Below are 21,246 nucleotides of genomic sequence, written 5' to 3'. Positions count from 1 at the left end.
AGGGTGGTGGGATATCATCTTCTTAGTAACAGTTCTCTTGTATGTCAAAGAGTCCTTTTAAAAAAAAAAACTCTACCCTATTTATTTGACCAAAAGGGTTACAGAGAGAGAAGGAGAAACGAAGATTGAACTTCTATCCAATGGTTCACTCCCAAAATGCCTGCAACAGCTGTTTTGCTGGCAAAGGCAGAAGCAAAGACTCAGTCTCCCAGAGGGTGACTAGCGCCCAACCACTTGAGCCACGTTCAGCTGCCTCCCAAACACATTAGCAAGAAGGTGGACTTAGGAGTGCAGCAGCTGAAATTCAACTCAGACCTCCCACTTGGGAAGGGGGCATCCCAAGCAGCTGCTTTCACCACTGTGCTGCAACACAGGTCTCAGGAAAGATCTGCTGTTACTTTATTTCTACTTAAAATTAGTTTATAACACTTATTAACTGTAGATTTATATTTATGAAACAGTCTTGTGCTATTTTAATATACTCCAAAGACAAATGCCACATCTGTTTCATTCACAGGATAAGTGGCTGCTCCACTTCCCATCCAGCTCCCTGCTTGTGGCCTTGGAAAGCAGTCGAGGACGGACCCCAAAGCCTTGGGACCCTGCATCCGCGTGGGAGACCTGGAGGAGGCTCCTGGCTCCTGACTTCGGATCAGTTCAGCTCTGGCCTTTGCAACCATTAGGGAGGGAACTAGCAGAGAGATCTTTCTGTATCTCCTTCTCTCTGGGTATCTGCCTTTTCAATAAAAATAAATAAACCATTCAAAAAAAATCCTTACAAAATGTTAAAATGATCTCAGAAATCACACAGGATTTTAGTGGCTTTTCTGACCTTTTCAATTCTGATTCAAAATTTTATTAACTCAATTTATTCGGCACTTAGATTAACCTTGCTGGATTTTAATATTACTTCAGGATTTTTCCCCTTGTCATTTCATTAGATGCAGCACAAAGGTGGTAATAATCTGAACGACTTCATTAACATTACACCCCTTAGCTAAGCCCTTGAAATCCATGTGAAGTAGGGAGAAACTCAGGTAAATTCCCATTTGAACTGCAAATGAGAAGCATAAAGCTCTTCTCAAATCCCAAATCCCGATCACCTAGGCTTCACTGGAGCTCCTTGCCTACAACTCCTCCACTCTGACTTTGTCAGTAATCCTTTTTAAACAACTGCTATCTCTTCAATGTAAAATAGTTAGAGTAAAACAAATATTGTTACATCATGTATTAATTCAAAATGGGGTCTAACATGTTATAAAATGGACTTATTGTCAGTCAAGTATTAGAAATAAGTAAGAAAAAAAATCTGGCAAAATTAGCAAATATTTGGTAAGCATTTTTTATTTCAAAAATAAAAACCAACAGCTGTGCCAGCAATTTTATATATGCAATTTCATTTAATTTAATAAACCTGGGAAATAGATCCTAACTTACAAACTAGGAAACAAGGTTTAATGAGTTCCAAGGCTAAGATTTTGGATTAGAACTACTGAACCAATTACAATTTTCTTGAGGTTAAAGACATTGAGGACCTTACTGACTGACTGACTTATGAAACCAAAAAGTTTAAAAAAGGGGGGAGGGAGGAAGGCTCTACGAGTCATTAAGACAACAGAAAGATTTTACTACTACTTTACAAAACAATAAATCCCCCGGCATATATACGATCTAAGACTCGTACTGGTATGCAGGCAAACAAACACCACACATACACTGGTGGATCTGAAGAACCGAAACAGATGGCTTACCTTTGGTGCACGCACACAGCCGATCTGTGCCCGAGCAATAGATGACGGAGACAAACATGTCCTGTTCCTCAGTGCCCTCCTTTCGAGGAGGCTCCACTTTGGCCAAAATCTCAAAGGTTGAAAGATCTAGTATTTTTACATATCCTCCCTGAGTGGTTATTACCAGGTGTCCAAGAGTTGAAATGTCACACTTTCTCTCCCTTTCAAAGCCATTTTTGGAGGTTAACTGCATTTCTTCAGCAGGTTCCTCACAATCATCCTCTCGATTATCCAATATATCTGGTGGAAGCAAAATGAGCGAGGTAATTGTGTCCTGGGGATCTTTGATATGTTGAATTTTTATGGGCTCTTCTTCTAAAGTCACTATCCGAGTGGCATAATTCATTTTATAAAGCACTAAGTATCCACCACTGACACTCCTCTGCTCAGGCTGAATGATCAAAGGCGTCTGTACATCTGCTGGTGATTCACGTGGGATTACGCTAAGATTTGCACCGTTGACAACAGCGAGATTTGATTCCAGCTCACCTTTCCGTCTACTACATAGTGCAGAGTTTAATTTATTTAAATTATTCAAGGCCTCTACTTGATTTATTGCACTCAAGGATTCAACAGGGCATGTCCGCAGTCCTACCAACAAATGGATTCCATCGGCACAGGGAGTTATGGAGTCTATGCAAAGATTCTCCTCCTCTGCGAACTTCGGCAGCCTCAAGCACTGAACCAACGTCCCAGGCTTGGGCAGCACCGAGCTCCACTTCTCAGAATCTGGAGAGGTAAGGTTGGTGGCCGCATCTGCAAACTGCTGAATGTAAGTCACAGGCGGGTCCTGCAATAACAGCTGTTCCTGACTGTCCAGCTCCATCTCAATGATCTGGGGAACAGTGAAACCGTCATCATGCAAGCTTTTGCTCATAATATTGTTCATCTGCGAAAAGATTTTTCCTGCTTTCTCATCAGATTCCTTGATGCTATAAAGAAGTAAAACTGGCAAAGTCCTCCTTACTAGAGGAGAATTAAGTTCTGAATTAGTGCAGGATTCATTGTCTGTTGACCCTTGTTCTGATATATTTTCACCCTGAGTTCTGCTTAAACCATCCAGTGACCTGTGAGAATTACTACTAATGGGTGAGGTCGCAGGAGATTTGTATGTGAGTAAACCCCCCGCCAACAAACACGGAAAGGGAATGTTGTGTTGCTCCTGGTGCTTCTCCTTCGTCTTGTCACTCTTGGAGCTGGTTAAGCAAGGATTTGCACCAAGTTCTTCAAGATCTTTAACAGTATCTTCCAGCACATTTGCAACAATCTCCCACTGAAGTTTTTCTGGCTGTTGGAGAATGCTGAGTGCTGTTACATCAAGGCTTATTTCCATGGCTTCCTTTTGCGATGTATGCCCTTCAAAAAGAACCGTATTCATTAGATATGGCAGGGATATGCCAGACATGCTCCCATATGGAGCAGCCAGTACTCAAGTCAGAACCCATACGGGATGCCAGCGACACCGGCAGCAACTTTAGCCACCAGGGCACAACACCAGCCCACATGTAAATCTTAGCTACAGAACATAATTTACTTAACACTAATTCAAGATGTCTGACACACAATACTTTGGTTTTCTCTATATATTAGTGAACAACTGACTATGCATTAACTAAGTGTACACTAACATAAACAGGTATTTAACTGGAGAACTATGAGACTGAAGAATTTAAAGTCATTATTACATTTTTTCACATACCTGTCACAGAATCTGATCTGGAATGCTCTTCGCTGTCTGAATCCTCCAGTAAATCATCACTTAAATCAAAAGACAAAAACAGTCAATTTAAAAAGAAGTATGCATAAGCCAAAAACAAAGTATTAGTGAAAAAAAAATCACTGCTACTTACACCAGCCAGTGACATATATAAATCAGAGTTTGAAACCATAACTGAAAATGAATCATCTTAAGTCAATAAATGTCTACCTGAAATAGAATGTGGAAATCACAAAGAAGCTACTATATCATTCATAGAATCTTATTTATTAAAAATGTATGGTTTTTTTTTTATTAGAAAGTGAGAGGAAAAGAGACAGAGAGAAAGGTCTTTCATCCGTTGCTTCACTCCCCAAGTGGCTGCAACAGCCAGAGCTGAGCCAAGCAGAAGCCAGGAGTTTCTTCCAGGTCTCCCACAGGAGTGCCGAGTCCCAAGACATTGGGCCATCCTCTTCTGCTTTCCCAGGCCACAAGCAGAGAGCTGGATGGAAAGTGGGGCAGTTGGGACATGAACCGGAGTCCACATGTGATCCTGATGCATGCAACGTGAGGACTTCGGCCACTAGGCTAAGCGCTAGGCCCATCATTCATAGAAATTTAAAGACAATTATAGGACTAGGGATGATCTAGACAATTAAAAGAATTTTTTTTTTAAAGCTGCTACTAAAATCATACATAAACTTATAGTTGTAACAATTTAAGAACTATTTTATCACTGAATTTAAGACAGTAACCTAAAAGCAAACAGAGGAGCTGAATAAATAAATGTACATGTTTGTATGTGTACTTCCACACACATGCATTTCACTGCTCAGGGTTTTCACGTTTTGCAGAGCCTCCATGACATCTCTCTCCAAAACTCTGCCTTTTGAATAAATGAATAAATCTTTAAAATGGGAGAAGTGGGGAGTGAAGGATGGCCAAGGACAGAAGTACCTGCTTTCTCTTACGCTGCGCATTTGCAAGAGGCCACCATGAAGGCAGAGCTGCAATTAAGACCTAATTTCAATTCAAATTTTATTTCCCCAGGAGACACAGGTGTTTCAGCTAGAATCTGTTGAGCCAAGCTCTGCCCCAACTCACATAATCTTCACTAAACATTTTTAATGTACCTACCTCTTGCTCATTTTGCTCAATATTTTGTTAAACACCTTGTGTTCTGTACAAGAGTTTAGTAGAGGGACCAGTGCTGTGGCAGTTAGTAAAGTCACTCGCTATAATGCTAGCATTCCTTATGGGCACTGGCTATAGTCCCCGTCGCTCCACTTCCCAGCCAGCCACCTGCTAACAGGCCTGACAAAGCAGCAGAAGATGGCCCAAGTGCTTGGGTTCCTGCACCTACATAGAAGATTGCAAGAAGCTCCTAGCACCTGGTCCAGCTCTGGCCATTGTAACCACTGGTTCATGAACCAGCAGATGTAAGACCGAGCGTTCTAAATCTGCTTTTCAACTAAATAAACAAATCTTAAGCAAACTTTTTTTTTAAGGAAAGAAAGAAAGAAACTCTACAACATGCAGGAAAACTATTACAACTCAGAAGATAGGACCTCATTTGCTCTCCACTCAAGTGTGGAATAAATGTCAGCTTCCCTCTTTGTATCAACATTTCCTTTACTCCCTTCCTGCTATCATCAAACAAAGATGTAATTTCAAATCACCCCAAAATAACTTACATATCTACAGCAATTCCTAAAATTCTGGTAAGTTCACTGTAAAAAAATCAAGATTCATTTTACAGAAATAACAATGTTTCATTCTGAAACATGATGTACTTCATCTGAAACAAACAGATATTTGTAATAAATACTGTAAGTTGGTAAATTCCACTGAAGATGCTGAAAGATATATCCCAGGACAACGGTTGAAATTTGAAGGCAGGTGCCCAGATGTTATGGACAAAGTTTCTCTGTTTTGGGTTTGTCAAGGTAGTAAATCCATAAAACACGTTATAGTGCAGAAATGTAAAATAACTGGCACTCATACGGGATGCCAGCAATGCAGGCAGGATTACCATGCAGAGCCACCAAGTTAGCCCAAAATACACACTTCCTAAAAGAATTTTATTTATTTGAAAGTCAAAATTAGCGAGACGGGGAGAGACAAAGAGTGAAAGGCAGAGATTTTCCATTTACTGGCTTTCTCCCCTCAAGTGTCTGCAACAATCAGATCTGGGCCAAGCTGAAACCAAGAATTTCTTTGAGGCATCACAGGCGGGCGGCAAAGATCAAGCTCTTGGTCATCTTCAGCTTTACTTCCATGCCATCAGCAGACATCTGGATCAGAGTGGAACAGCCAAGACTAGAACCTGCACCCATATGGGATGCAGGTGTTGCAGCACTTCAACCGGGTGTGTCACAACACCAGTCCCTTTAGTAAAGCCACGCACAGGACAGAAAGCCTTCCACACAGTACTAAGCAATATAAACGATACAGGTAAATTAAAACTGTTTAGTAAAGATTGTACATGTTGGACCTGGCACTTAGCCTAACAGTTAAGGCACCACAGGGAACACCTGCGTCCCAGTGTGGAACCAGTCTTGACCCTAGCTCTGCTTTGACACTGGTCTCCCGTGAATGCAGCAGGGAGCAGCAGCGAGCAGCTCAACTACATATGAGAGACCCAGACTGAGTTCTTAGCTCCCACCTTCAGTCTGGCACAATACCACTGTTGCAGCCATTTGGGGAGTGAGCCAGCATACAGAAGGTAGACCTCTCCATCTCTACATTTCAGCTACATTTCAAATAGCTGGAAATAAATGTAACAAAATTGTCTAAGAAATAATGGAGAAAATGCTCAACATACAACACAATTCTATGCTGTATCTTCCTGTGCGTGATTTTCAAATAATCTTTTTTTAATTCATTTTACTGAAAAGGCCGATACACAGAGAAAGGAGAGGCAGAGAGAAAGATCTTCCACCTGTTGGCTCACTCCCCAAGTGGTTGTAACAGCTGGAGCACAGCTGAGCTGATCTGAAGACAGGAGCCAGGAGCCGGGGGCTTCTTCCAGGTATTCCACAGGAGTGCAAGGTCCCAAGGCTTTGGGCGATTCTCTATTGCTTTCCTAGGCCACAGGAAGCTGGATGGAAAGTGGAGTGGCTGGGACATGAATTGGTGTGCCCATATGTGATCCTGGCACGTGCAAGGTGAGGATGTAGCCACTATGCTATCACAACAGGCCCTAAATAAATAAATCTTGAAAAAAATGTTCTACATAGTGCTGAAAACTAAACGTTATAAATAATGGGACATCTTGGTTAATATTAATACCATAAATATCTTTAAAGTTAAATTCAGTATATTTTTATAAATTTGACAAAATAAACTAATGAAACAACTAGACAAAGCATCAGTTCATTAAAACTGTTTCCACACCTTTTTCCTTAAATAAGTGGAAATTGCTAAAAAGCAATTTATAAGAAAATTACAGTGATAATTACTCCAAACATACTATTTTTCAAGTTAATGAAAGCCACACTGGGTATTTTAAAACTAGTTCCAATTTATGTTTTGTTACAAAAACACTAATCTAGTTCATTATAACCACTACAAATCAAACCGGATTTCTAGTTCCTCTGAGAGAAGGAAAGCCAGAGACGCTTAAGGTTAGGAATGCCAGTTCTCCCTCTTCCTCTGCTTCCTTCCACACCAATTCAACTGTCATGTCTTCTGGGAGAGGGATGGAAAGGGAGGCAGGCCAGGTTGAGGCCAGAGTTTTTCCACATCGGTAACAGGGACCCAACCAGATCCGCTTCATCGGCCACCTTCTAGGAAAAGCATCAGCAGCAAGCTGATTAGAAGGGAGTACTCCAAGCAGGTGCTCCGTTATGGGATATAGACGTCCCAAGTGGCAACTATCATGCCAAATACCTGTAATCGTTCTGTGTGAACTGTTTGCCACTTTCTTGGGCAAACAGTCCCTTGTGCCCAGATACAGCATATATATATTTTTTAACCAGGCAGAGTAATTTAAATCTCAACTCTAGAACACATATCAAAGTGATGTTTTCTAATACAAATGTGAGTACATACATTTTGTATATTTTAAGAAAGGGGTAAACGGGCCCACACTGTGCCTCAACAGGTGAATTCTCCATATTCAAAATGCTGGTATCCCATAAGCGGGGTTGGTTCATGTCCCACCTGCTTCTCTTCCTATCCATGTCCCTGCTTACGGCCTGAGAAAACAGCAGAGGATGGTTCATGTCCTCGGGCACTTGTACCCATGTGGAAGACTTTGAAGAGACTCCTGGCTCCTGACTTCGAATCAGCTCAGTGCTGATATAGTGTGGCCATATGGGGAAGAACCAGTGGACAGAAGATCTTGCCGTCTGCCAGCCTGGGAATACTGCAAATGTTGCCTGTCTGACCCTAGCCTGGCTCAGAGTGACAACTGCACAGCTTCCTTGGAATCAAGTACAAAGGATTGGATTTTACTAATTCTACCCCACACAGATCAGATGCAGCCAAAAAAATAGCGAGAGAAATCACAAATCTGTCAGACTTAGGGAAAAATTCAGAAACATAATTTTAGGAAAATATTTCCAGACATATTTATGGTATCTCAAATCAGTGAACACTGGTGTACTGCTTCAAATAATTAGGTACTCATGTTTTACCTCAGGTCATTTCACTTTCACTAGCACTTCAATAATTTACGATGCTACTGGAAATACAAACCTTTAAATATTTTTACCTATGAAAAGATATAATACAAACCAAAAGTACAAATCTAATTCAAGAATTTCATTTAACAATTCAGACTTTTCTTTTACAAAGTGGCAATTATTTCTAATTTATACAGATTAAGATAGAAAATACATTTTATAGAGGATGGCATTTCCACAAAAAAAAATTTTACACAAGATATAAGATTTCTACCTAAATATCTGTTCTTCAATCTTCTAAGATAGCCATTTTTCTGTCTGTTTCATTAGAACACTGAGAATGCAAACTTTAGGAGAAAACAAAAGCCTGTAGCAATAAACAAATTCACATACCTATCTCCTTCCAATTTGGGTATATCTGAGCAACTAGAGGAGTCCTCCAGCCATGCCAAAGTTGGTCTTGTTGAATCAACTCCTGAGCTCGGTTCTCCTGACAGAGTAAGCTGTTGTACAATTGCTGGATCATAGGCGTTGATTTCAAACTTCAAGTGCACCTGAACAAATGAGAAGCCTGAGTGTATCACTGATTTTCCCCTCTGTTATTTATCTGTTGCTTCAAGATTCAAACATACCTTCATAAGTTTGGAAACATCCCATATGCAAATCTTTCCTCGTTTAGTCGCAGCAGCTAAAAACTGAGGGCAGCTCCCAGACCCAAAGCAAGATATTCTGTCGGTTCCATCCGTACAAGGAAACTGTGCAGGACTCGTGGCAAGAGTGACAGACAACGGCACATTCTGGGTGTGCTCACCTTTCACAAACGGGCAGTTAGGGGAATGTCTCTCATGTTCAGACCTTTATACAGATTAAGAAAGGAAAAAGTTTACTGAGCAGCAAAGCAGTGAAGTTTATACACTAAAACAAAACTGGGATCATCATCATCTCTGCAAAAGCTGAGATTAGAAAGTATTAATAGTTGCAAGACTTACAGGTACCAACCAGGGTTACGTTCCTTCTAACATACTCTACATTCAAAGCACACTTGCCATTATTACTGTAACTGGCTACCAACAAAGTCAGGCTCAAAAGAAACTGCGACAGCAATGTCATCTTCTCATTTGAGTTGTAGTATCACACTAAAAAAACTGCTTCAAACTTTCGATACTATCGCTTCTTGGCCTTTTGGCTAAGATCAAGTGTAAACTTTTGATACTGCCACACACTGGTCTCCTCGTAAGTGAATAAGTGAATCACTTGTTTCAATTTTAGCAAATATCTATCGCTTCTCGGCCTTTTGGCTAAGATCAAGTGCAATTTGAGTAAATATCTAAAAGCAAGGAGATTTCCAAAAAGCAAATAAAATTCATATATTAAAAACAGAAATACAAATTCACCATAGGATAGTCAGACCAAAAACTTCAAACAGAATTTTCTTTCAAAGTACCTTACAAAGTAAAGTTTGTAAGCCACATAACGACAGTCAGACTTCCATATCCATGGGCTGCATTTCCTCAACGTAACTAACTTCAGATAAAAACTACACACACTTTTTTCCTGTCATCATTTCCTGACCAGTGCAGCAAAACAACTAATATGTAGCATTTACATTGTAGTAGGTATGAGTAACCTAGGGATGATGTAAAGTAGAGCAGAAGATGTGCAAAATTTAGGTGAAAACACGATGCCATTTTATACAAAGGACTGGAGCATCCTCAGATTACAATACCCAGGGTCATGGCCAAATCCCCTGGAAGATACCAAGAGATGACTACACTTCTTCGCTTCTTTCACTTAAATTTATTGGGGAGAAAAAAAAAACACTTAAATTAGTCTATTAGAAAAATATAACCTGTTTAAGAAGAAAAAAAGAAAATTGCCTCAAATCAAGACAAATAATGACTTTAAGGATTTTCAAATATTAAAAGCAGAATCAACAGTAATACTTAAAATTTAGGTGCCCAACATCATGATTCCTTTATATTTCTTTCAGATTATTCTTTTTTATTTCACTAGCTATATTAGGAGGTGTTGTCTGAAATGTCAGAACACCACCACCAAGAAAAGAACCTTCTTTGCAAAAATCCATTTTTATATTCCCATGGCTAAAACAGAAAGAAAACCTTGTTTCATAAAACTTGCTGTTCCTTAGAGTGTATTGCTTTCTATAATGCACCTACAAGTTACCCATATTTGCACATAAAACCAGAGCAATTTGCAATATGTAGATGCTTCCTACAATCCATCTATACTGAACTTTCAAGCCAATGATTTGTTCTTAGGGGAATTTTTTTTTTTTAACTTTTATTTGAAACATAGAGCTACAGACAGGGAGCCAAAGACAGAGAGATCTCCCACTTGCTGGTTCATTCCCCAAATGACTGCGCCAGCCTGAGCTTAGGTGATTCAAACCCAGGAGTCAGGAGCTACCCCAACATGGATGCAGGGTTCCAAGGACTTGAGTCATCCTCCACAGCTTTCCCAGGCCCTAAGCAGGAAGCTGGATTAGAAGTGAATGAGGTGAGCCTGGTGCCTAGTAGCTAAATCCTTGCCTTGCACGCACCAGGATCCCAAATGGGCACCAGTTCATGTTCCAGCTGCTTCATTTCCCACCCAGCTCCTTGCTTGTGACCTGGGAAAGTAACAGAAGATGGCCCAAAGCCTTGAGACCCTGCATCCAAATGAAGAACCCAGAAGAAATCCCTGGCTCTAGATCAGCTAACTGCGATTGTTGCAGCCACTTGTGGTGGAGTGAACCAGCAGACAGATTCCTTCTCTCTGTATATCTGCTTTTCCAATAAAAGTAAATAAATCTTAAAAAAAAAAAACACAAAAGCTGTGCATAACAATCTTGTACCTGCAGCTCCATCATCCCATATAGGTGCTGGCTTGAATCTGCCTGCTCCACTTCCATTCCAGTTCCCTATCTAGGATCTGGGGACAGAGTGGAGGATGGCCCAAGGCCTTTGGACTCTACATCATTCTGAGAGTCTCTGAGGAAACTCCTGGCTCCCAGCTTCAGACAGGAGAAAACAGAGTGAACCAGCACATGGCAGATCTCTGCCTCTCTCTCCACATACAAGTAAATAAATCACTTAAAAAAAAAGAAAGTGGAGGAGTCTGGGCATGAACCAGCACCCAAAGGGAAAGGTGGCATCACAGGTGGAGGATTAATCAACTACACTACAGCACAGGCCACAAGCACATATTTTAATCAAATCCACACCTGACTAAAACCTGTAATGTTATTTCTTCTATCTTTACCTTGGGTTTTTATCTCTTACCTATATTTTTAAAGTATAATTTTTATTTATATTTTACTTACATAGTTAAGGTATGATTGCAGCATATCTGTCTATGTTCAAAGCCTAGTTCTATTAACTGGCATTTATCCCATGTCTACGCTAGAGTCACTGCACACTAAGCAATATTGAGAGAATGCAGACAGTGCTATCTATCTTTCTCCAGATGGTGGCAAAAAGGCAAGAGGATTACTGTATCAGGAGGGGAAAAGTAAAATTTGAATGCATAACTGTAGAACTACCTTAGCTTATTATGCCCAGAAAAATCAAGACTCACCAAGGTTCATCAGTAGGTTCCCAACAGACGAGACAAACACTACAAGTAAAACACATGGCTCGATCATCTCCAGATGAAGCAGGCTACAAAATTAGAAAAGACAGAACAGGTTCATCAGTACTGAAATAGCTTCTTTTCTTTCAAAACATCACAATTTAAAACCTTACACCAAGAAAAAAAATTAATCTGTACTATTAGGGCCCAACAATTCATTAAAGTTCCAAATGTGTGGCCAGCACTGTGCCACAACAAATAAATCTGCCAATTTGAGCCCTAGCTGCAACACTTTCAAACCAGCTTCCTGCTAACATGCCTGAAAAAACAGAAGAAATGGCACAAGCATCTGGGCTTTTGCAACCATGGTAGAGACCAGGAAGAAGCTTCTGGTTGGGCCTCTCCCAGTCCTGACCACTTCGACCTTTCAGGGAATAAACAAGCAAACAGAAGACATTTCCTCTGTCTCGTTCTAACTCTGCTTTTCAAATACAATATTCAGCCTTTTTTAAAATCCCACGTTTATGAAATGGCTACTTTATGTGAAAAATCATGATACAACACCTTTGATCAGCAAACACTAACTCAAAACCACACAGACACACACATTTACTCACTGATCTACTATCTTCCAATGACAATACTTAACCATTTGAAATATAGTTGGGTACATAGAAAGGACATACTCACAATAGGACCATTATTAAAAACTGAATTCCACAGAAATACTTAAGAAAAAAAAAACTAGCTAATTAACTCATGCAATATTCTCTGAGAAACATGAAACAATATTTATCAGTTCATAATTTGACATATGCATCAAAAAACATACTTACTGACATTTTACATGACTATGGATTACAAAATGAATTTTAATAAATTTTTAAACAATAAAATGTAATGTGCTAAATGTATAATAAATTTCCATCTTCAGAGTAAATTCCCAGAAACAATCCGCTTTCAGGTTTGTATGCTAAATTCAAACATTTTTTTAAAAACTAGAAGATAGGATTCTAAGTTTTCAAACCAGAAAGGAATATTAAATGTTCAGAGACAGATTTCCCTGAAGTGTCCACTGCATATAGCATATGCACACTGAAACTCATACAGTACTTCCAAAACCCTGCATTGTACATCCATTAAAAACTTCAGACTTTAACCAAAATAACAATAATAATAATAATAATAACCAAAAACCCCACTGTATCCCATAAATATGTACCTTTGTGGTTAATAAAATTTTATTTGATGTTTTAATAAGGAAGTAAATTTATTATACATTTTATGAGGTTAAGAATATTTAGTTCCCAATACAAGAAGATGATTTTATAAAATCCTTACTTTTATAAATGCATTTGAAAGGTTAAGTTGCTGAGAGAGAAAGAGACAAAGATATAGATCTTCCACTACTTTACTCCCTAAATGGTCCAAAGAACCAGAATGTGACAGAGAAAAGCCAAGAGTTTGGAATTCAATCTCAGCTTCCCACAGGGGAAGTGAACCCTAGAGTCATCTTTGTCTGCCTTCCTAAGTGTAGGCAGAGACCTAGATGACAACTACATCACCCAGGCCTGAAACAGCACTTCAGCACGGAACGTCGGCATCACACAGAAACTATTCCCACTGCTCCGCAACACCACCCCTGTACTGTGTTATCTTTGCAAAAATCGGATGTAATAAACAGTAACTCGAAAGAAAAATCACCAGGTCTCACTTAACAAAGACACAGAAAATGACACCAAATTAGAAGAGAAATTGTTTAAAAGGGTGGTACACATTTGATCTTTCATTTAGAGAAATAACTTCAATTTTTCAACATTACCCAGTCCCAAAAGTTCTCTATTACTGGAAAATGAATCAGCTCTAAGTACCAATTATGCATCCACTGCTGCACTGCCAATTCAGCCCTCTTCTAATTCAGCTGGAAAGACAGTGGCAATGGCCCAAGTACTTGAACACGTGCCATCCTCGTGGAAGACCAGAATGGAAGTTCCTGCTTCCTGGCTTTAGCTCTGCCCAGATTGGGCTGTTCCAGCAATTTGGAAAGTGAGCCATCAGACAGAAGATCGCTCTCTCTCATTCTAACTTCTTCCCTCCGTCCTCTCTCAGGCTTCCATTCAAAGCAAATTATTTTGAAATGTATGTAACGCAAAATTTTAAAGTTACTAAGCACTAATTAATTCAGTTGCTAACCTTTTAAAACATTTTTTTCCTTTGTGTACCCAATACATGACATGTGAAACAGTCATTCAGCATATTAAAAGATACAGAAACCAAACTCACATGCACGAATAATTAAGAGTGCATAGGAAAGTGACAAAGTCCGTTTCTGAAGAAATAATGAAAGGTTAATGATTTCACAAGGGTATGATGAAAAGCATTATTTTTAAATCAATCCCTTTTACCTGGTGATAAAATCCAGCTTGAGCCATGGGATCTGGTTGTGCCCACCGATAGCCTACATGGGGCCATGAGGTAAATGTCTCCCGTCTATTAGCTTCACTATACATCAAGGATCTACAAGTAAACATACTTTGTGTAATTAAAGTAAACCAAAAACCAACAGTGAAATACCTATTTAATACTGTAGAAAGAAACTTTAAAGGGTCGTCAACAAAAACTAGGAATGCCTTATTAATGCACTTCAAACCTGTCTTAAACCAAAAACAATCACTTTTAAGACCTATATTTAAGCATGGTAGAAAAAAAGAAAATGGGTTACTTACGATTTATCAAATGAGCCATTTTAAGGATACATTAAATTAACCAATGTTACATAATTACCATAGAATTACCAATACTTACATCTCAACTCTCTTGAGAAAGTATTTGATTTTTTGCTCACCTCACTGAAACAGAATGCAGTTTTCTGTTCCTTCTCCAAAGAAATCCTTCTCCAGAAAGGCTACTCTCTACAGAGAGTAATCAAAAATGTAATCTTCCCAAGTGTTTTCATATTAAAATACATTGGTTCATTGAGACACAAACTATTACCAAAAGCATTAGAGAATCTCTTCCAAGAGCCAGGGCAAAGCTGGCAAGAATGGACTGTGAGTAAACTAACACAAAACAGCACCAACTGAGATATCATCAAGAAGAGGCTAGACGGGCCAGACCCCAACACTGTCTGGTGTCCTGGAGAACCAGGGTAGATGTGGGAGGGACTAGGCTAGGTCTCAACCCCAACTGAGCCATATGTGAGCCATATGTGGGTATGGACAAGCCATGGCTGGGCTGAAACATCCAACAGCAAGGACCAGTTTGGGTTGAAGGCCATCAGGAAAAGCCACTGTTCCTGCTAGGACAGGAGGTGAACTGAGTAGGGCTGGCTCATGGAACCCCTGGTATGTACAAAACCTGGCATTAGGAGAGGTTCTGATGGAGGAGCCTGGGCAACTCCTCTGGCAAGACACAGACCCTGCAAGTAAGCACAAGAAGCATGATAGGAAACAGCCCAGAACAGGCTATGGAAAGTTTCCCACTGGTACACATTTGGCATGGGTCGGGGGAAGACCAGGCTAAATCAGTTCATGTCATCCACTGGCAAATCCAAGCACCAGAAGAGTGTGGGGTGAGTTAGGTTCAGTCGCAACAAAAGCCAATGCACAATATAGAATACCAAGGTGAGGTTGCCTGTACGGGATGTGACCACAGCACCCAACCAGCACACGTGAGAAACAGGGAGGGGGTAGAGCCAGCAGGGGGAATATGTGGGGAGGGCAGGTCCCCTTGCTAAACAGCTACTCCCACTGGAGAGCGTGAGCTGGGATGGGGGCAGACCAGACTAAGCAGAGCTACAACACCTGTGTGTGCGCCTCATGTGGACTAGATCAGGCAAAAGCCAGGCTGGGTTGATTATTCCTACTGGTGCAAACAAAATTAGAGTGGGTGAGGGTTGTTTGGGCTTAGCCACAGCATCAGCTGGCAGAAGCTGGCACTGGGGGCTAATATTCTCAAGTGAAACCACAGAACCACCTGGAGGCTGCATAATCCAGGAGGGAGAAAGGCCTGGGAGGGAAATAGTGGGCTCCTCCCTCTTGGTTTACCACTACCATGGGAGGGCTCAAAAACTAGGACAGAGGCTGGACACTGAGGTACCCAACAACATCCGTGAGGGCTGGATAGCTGAGCCTGGCTGGATGGAACTGATCTTTAACACCCATTGACATGTATGAGAGCCGAATGGTATGTGGAACAGACTGGACTAATCAGCTACACATACTGGCAAACCAGGGTAGGGGGCGGCTCTGGTGGGGGTTATTGTGGGTCACCCTCACCAGGCTGCAGCTCCCACTGGCTTATGTGAGGGCCGAGTATGTGCTGGACAGAACCAGGCTGGACTGCAACACTCACTGGTTTCAGTGGAAGTCGGGGCTGAAAACATAACCAACCCAGCCATTGCAACCACCAGCTGATGGGGCAATGGACTGTGTTGGACCCTGTACTTGCTAGTACATACAAGAATCTGTGGTCTGGGAACACCTCAGACAAAGTTTCTTTGGGGATCTTCCCAATCGAAATGCCGGACTCAGAACCCTAACCAAGACAGAAAACAGAACAAGACAATCAACCATCTAGCTATATGTTGGCAGTGAAATACTGGACAGAGACTCTATGAGGGATTATGTCAATCAGTGGATTCTTCAATGATCTCATTGTGCTTGGAGGAGTGAGATTGGCAGCAATTCATAACTGGTGAACTATCAAAACCACTTGAACAAGAACCTTGGAGCATGCCCCACATCCGGGACCTGGGGTGGGTGGGAATCTGGGTGGGGCTTCTCCCTCAGTAACTCCCTTTACCTCAGATACATGAAGGAAACAATATGGAAATAATAGTCTAACCCACTTTCCTATAGCTCTTGAACCTTTTTACCCTAATTAACTATGTAAAGATTGTCAAAAATATAATAAAAACAGAATGAAAAAAAAGAAGAGGCTAGAAAAATACTTCACTTAATGTTTTCCAGTAATTTAGTACATGATTTCGTATGATATTGCTAGTGATCTGAGAATTACAACTGTATTCTGGCTTTTTTTTAAGTTGTTAGGTTAGAATTCTCACTTATAATCAGAGAAAATCTGTCTCAACTAGTGATATAATCTATCAAAACAACAGCATTTAAGAGAAACTAAAAACTGCAACAAATCTAAGGTCAATAAACTCTCGCTGCTATTTTCATTTTTAATTAAGCAAACGCAATATGAAAGTTAATATTGGGGGAAATATTTAAACACTTCCAGAAACACTGAATATTCTATCTCTAGAATGCATTTGCTCAGGCCCAGCACAATAGGGTAATGCTTAAGGTCCTCGCCCTGAACACACCGGGATCCCATATGGGTGCCAGTTCTAATCCCAGTAGCTCCACTTCCCATCCAGCTCCCTGCTTGTGGCCTGGGAAAGCAGCTGAGGACGGTGCAAAGCCTTGGGATCCTGCACCCATGTGGGAGACCTGGAAGAGGTTCCTGATTCCCGGCTTCGGATCGACATAGCACCGGCCGTTGCGCTCACTTGGGGAGTGAATCATCGGACAGAAGATCTTCCTCTTTGTCTCTCATCCTCTGTATATTTGACTTTGTCATTTAAAGATATATAAATAATTATTAAAAAAAAAAAAAAAGAATGCATTTGCTACAATACTACAACACCTCCCACAGCTTGCACTCCTTTCCTGAGAAGCCCTGTAACTATTTCCAAAAAGGTAGCAGGGCTATTTTATGATCTCAAGATCAGCACAGCTAACACTCAGATAACAAAACTAATGCCCTGCTTATTGTCACCCTCTCAGACATATTCCAAAGTCTAACTTAATGACAGCCCTAACACACATCATCTGACACTCAAAAAGACACTGTTTACAGTATGTCCAAAGGCCACACATAGTAATATCACAATATGACACAAAAACTTCCCGGTGCAAGTTAGTAAAATCACATTTCTTAACAAAACACAACAAATGATCATAACCATATATACTCACAGTTTACCACAAGATAATTAAATATAACAGATGAGAATCAGAGCTATATTTTGTGAAAATTTATTTTTCAACATGCCTTTGTTAAGAAAATCATATACTAATTACAAATGTACCTCAAAAAGATGCAAAGGAACTTAAAATTCACAGCCATTGAGCACGTGAAAATAAAAATGCTACATGTAAAGGCATATGGGAATATCTAATAAAAACTTTTGGGATTTTACATCTCAATATAACACTTCAGTATCTTTATTAAGAATCTGCTTAGTGGCATTTCAAATACCAAATCATTTAAATACTCAATTAGTGCATTACTGGCTCTTAAGTTTCAAATAAAACAGTCACTCTCAATAAATACCTACTGAACAAAACAAGAGTAACATATAATTTTCATAATGCAGCTTAAATCCTGGGCAGGCAGCTTAAAAATCTTAATTCAAAACTGCTCTAATTAGTTTTTCAACTTGTTTCAAATTTTTGTTGGAAAATAACAGATTTAGTTTTAAATTTCTCAAAATGTATCTCAAAGCTCACAAAAATTCAACAACAGCAAAGTAATTCTTACTGAATGATAACAATTTTATGTTAACTGAAACATTACAAAGCAAGTAACAAACTGTAACTTTCAAAACTACACCTCACAATCACCCCAATATCTGTAGGGTACCAAAAGACACACTGTTTTAACAATAATCCTAGCAATAATTTCTAGCAATTCTAGTAATGCTTTATACCAATTCCATGTGTTTTGACAGAAATGACAGTTTGGTTTTCAAAGCATTTTTTAAATCACAATCACATTTTACAGTTGTTTTTTGTAAACCCTAACCCATCAATGTCATCTCGCTGCCGCTGTTGCGGACATGCAGGTCCTTACCTGTCTACAGAACGGCCTGGCCCCACTCCGAGTTCTGGACGCGCACTAGGTAAGAGGTAAGACAATCTGTCCATCACTGAGGATGCCACAGGTAAGGCAGCAACATTTTGATTTATTTTCTTGAGTTCATTTACAATGGCACTGGCAATGGACTTCAACACATGATGAGGAAGATGAAATGTAACTGTGGCCCACTGAAAAACAATGGGGGATATAAACAAAGGAAAATGTATTCAACAGCTCTAGGCAAAATTGAACTTCATCGTTACCAAATAAAAAACCAATTGGCAATCTCAAGTCGGTTTGACCCCACTAGTTTTTCATTTACAGCAGTGTATAGCTATATATATTATTGAAAAGATCAGACATGGAAGCAATGTAAGAATCTATCAACTGATGAATAAATCAAGAAAGTAATGGTGTGGATACAAGATGGAATACTATGTAGCCTTAAAAAGGTCATTTTGCATCTGCAACAGCATGGATGAACCTGGAGAACACTATGCAGAGAGACACAAGCCAGGCACAGAAAGACAAATACTACACAACCTCAGCTGCGTGTAAAATTTACACAGATGAATTCATGTCAGCAGAAAGTAGAAGGTGAGGCATGGATGAAGATTAGGGATGCCAACATGCAGAAGACTACACAGAAAAAGCACATTTGGTCATTCATTGCACAGCATGGTGGCCATATTTTACATTTCCGAACCTCTAAAAGAGTAAATTTCAAACATTTTCACCAGAAAGAAAAAATGAGGTGAAAAATGTCAAATACCCTGGGCTAGTCTTTTCAGACAATGAAGACATACAGCAAAACATATTATACCTCATAAATGTAAACCATTAGCATTTTCCAATTTTTTCAACGAAACCTCAACTGCCAATTCTGAAAAAGACCGATAGGGTAACTTATCTTTTCACATATCCCATCACATTAAGTGTAAAGGGAAATCATCTGTCATTTTTCCTGTTTGTACAGCATTCACATAGGTTAAAGCACAAAATAAACAACCTAGTGAGTTCCTGCCAGCCACACAGATGTGCACTGGATCCTGGCTCCAGGCTTTGGTATGGGTCACAATGCACATTCTCTTTCCTCTCCTCCCTCTACTTCCCTGCCCATAACCAACCCCCCTCCCCTCCACCCTGCAATCCAGTTTTTATAATAAAAATTTTTTTAACTTTTGAGATGATTTGAAAGCACATTTTTGTTTTTTACAGCAGAGAAAAATCCAGAATTAGAACATTTCCAAGGGAAGAGAAAACAAAAAGGCAACTTACATTCCAGGCCCACATAAGGTCATCTTTTTGACTTCTTACCTTAGCAACTTTGTGGTTTGCTGCAGTTTCATGAGATGTATTTTTTAAACCATCTTTGAGCTGTGTGATGAACAAATCATAACCTTCCGTACTTGAAATATCTACCTTTTCTAAACATGCTGATAAGAGCTGCTGTGCCTAAATAAAGAAGGTAACAAAAAATTAAACAGACCAAAAGTTGAAAGCATATCCTAATTCAGATACCTTAATTTATATGTCTATGATAGTCATGACACTCAACTAACCTGCTTCTTAAGAAAATAAATCAAATTAATTAAATAAATATGTAAAGCACTACTACAAAACAAAGTATTCAGTGTAGAACCACAGCGAGATTTCAATTTAATGGTTATTATAAGCCAAATCAAACCGGAAGAAGAATTAGCAAGAATGAAACAGGTAAAATAAAAACTTGAAATAAATATAAACTCTGCACTGAGTTCTCAATACTCAAAGTGTGCAAAGCCTCAGCAGAAGACATTCACTAAATCAGCATGTAAATGAAAATAAGTCCTTTACACTATTCCCCATATGTTCAATATGTACCATCTTAGTGAAAATGCACGGCTGATATAAGTACAAGACTACATCCATCACATTAACCAAACTAATGTCAGAATCCCGTACTTTAGAACGAATGGTGACAGACGAACATGATGCAGCAAAGGATGCGTGGGACTGTACGAAGTCCACAGACACCATGAGAACAACAGCCAGAGCTGAGATTCTTTAAGGAAAAAGAAAATGAGCAGTACAAGTCTAAGCAAGGAAGCTGCAGAGAGTAGGGGTACAAGCCACCTAAATATCCTGTCAGTCAGCATAGCAGAAAACGCAGACTTGACAATCAATAAATGCTCAAATAGCACACTGTGCTTCATTGGTTCATTGCAAAAGCTGAGCATAGCTTAACTCCATCTGTAATTACTGAATACATCACATCCTTTATTAAGTTATCATCTATCCTATATTTCTTAAATTAGGAGAGGAATAAAAGTTTCAAGCACCTAGAGCTAACATTTCAGATATACTCCCAGATTCAGATATTCTGAAAACAAAAAGATACTGAACATATAATAGACCATTGTTATATTACACTAAATGTAAAATGTAAATAATACATTTTGGCATCTTGAGAAAAAAAACATGCCCAAAGAGAAAATTTTAAACAAGATATTTAAAGGCAATACACTTAAAATTTACACATTAGGGGCTGGTGTGATGATATCCAGGTTAACCCTCCACCTGTAATGCCAACATCCCATATGGGCACCAGCTGGAGTCCCACTGCTGGTCCCAATCCGAGTGCCTGGCAGCAGCCTGGGAAAGCAGGGAAAGTTGACTTAAACACATGGGCTCCACCCAGCCACATGAAGACCCA

General features: G+C 39.7%; 1 protein-coding gene across 9 annotated transcripts in view; it reads right to left on the bottom strand.

Moving 5' to 3' along the window:
• Window positions 1–21,246, bottom strand: part of BIRC6 (baculoviral IAP repeat containing 6) — a 184,054-nt gene that overhangs the window by 138,554 nt on the left and 24,254 nt on the right. For all 9 annotated transcript variants that reach the window (XR_005885163.1, XM_040993044.1, XM_040993043.1 and 6 more), the window contains exons 3-10: window positions 19,869–20,006; window positions 18,546–18,739; window positions 14,090–14,201; window positions 11,691–11,773; window positions 8,747–8,969; window positions 8,508–8,668; window positions 3,490–3,548; window positions 1,752–3,146 (exon numbers count right to left, since the gene is read on the bottom strand). Coding sequence is in view for 8 of the 9 variants with exons in the window: in XM_040993044.1 (XP_040848978.1) it covers window positions 1,752–3,146; window positions 3,490–3,548; window positions 8,508–8,668; window positions 8,747–8,969; window positions 11,691–11,773; window positions 14,090–14,201; window positions 18,546–18,739; window positions 19,869–20,006 (2,365 nt within the window). In the remaining variant the exon portion in view is untranslated. The remainder of the gene's footprint in view (window positions 1–1,751; window positions 3,147–3,489; window positions 3,549–8,507; window positions 8,669–8,746; window positions 8,970–11,690; window positions 11,774–14,089; window positions 14,202–18,545; window positions 18,740–19,868; window positions 20,007–21,246) is intronic.

Source organism: Ochotona curzoniae, unplaced genomic scaffold, assembly GCF_017591425.1.
Source record: "Ochotona curzoniae isolate NIBS_2020 unplaced genomic scaffold, NIBS_Ocur_1.0 contig_883, whole genome shotgun sequence".
Classification (NCBI taxonomy): domain Eukaryota; kingdom Metazoa; phylum Chordata; class Mammalia; order Lagomorpha; family Ochotonidae; genus Ochotona; species Ochotona curzoniae.
Note: the sequence above shows the minus strand (reverse complement) of the source record. Positions and strands in the feature narration are given on the sequence as shown.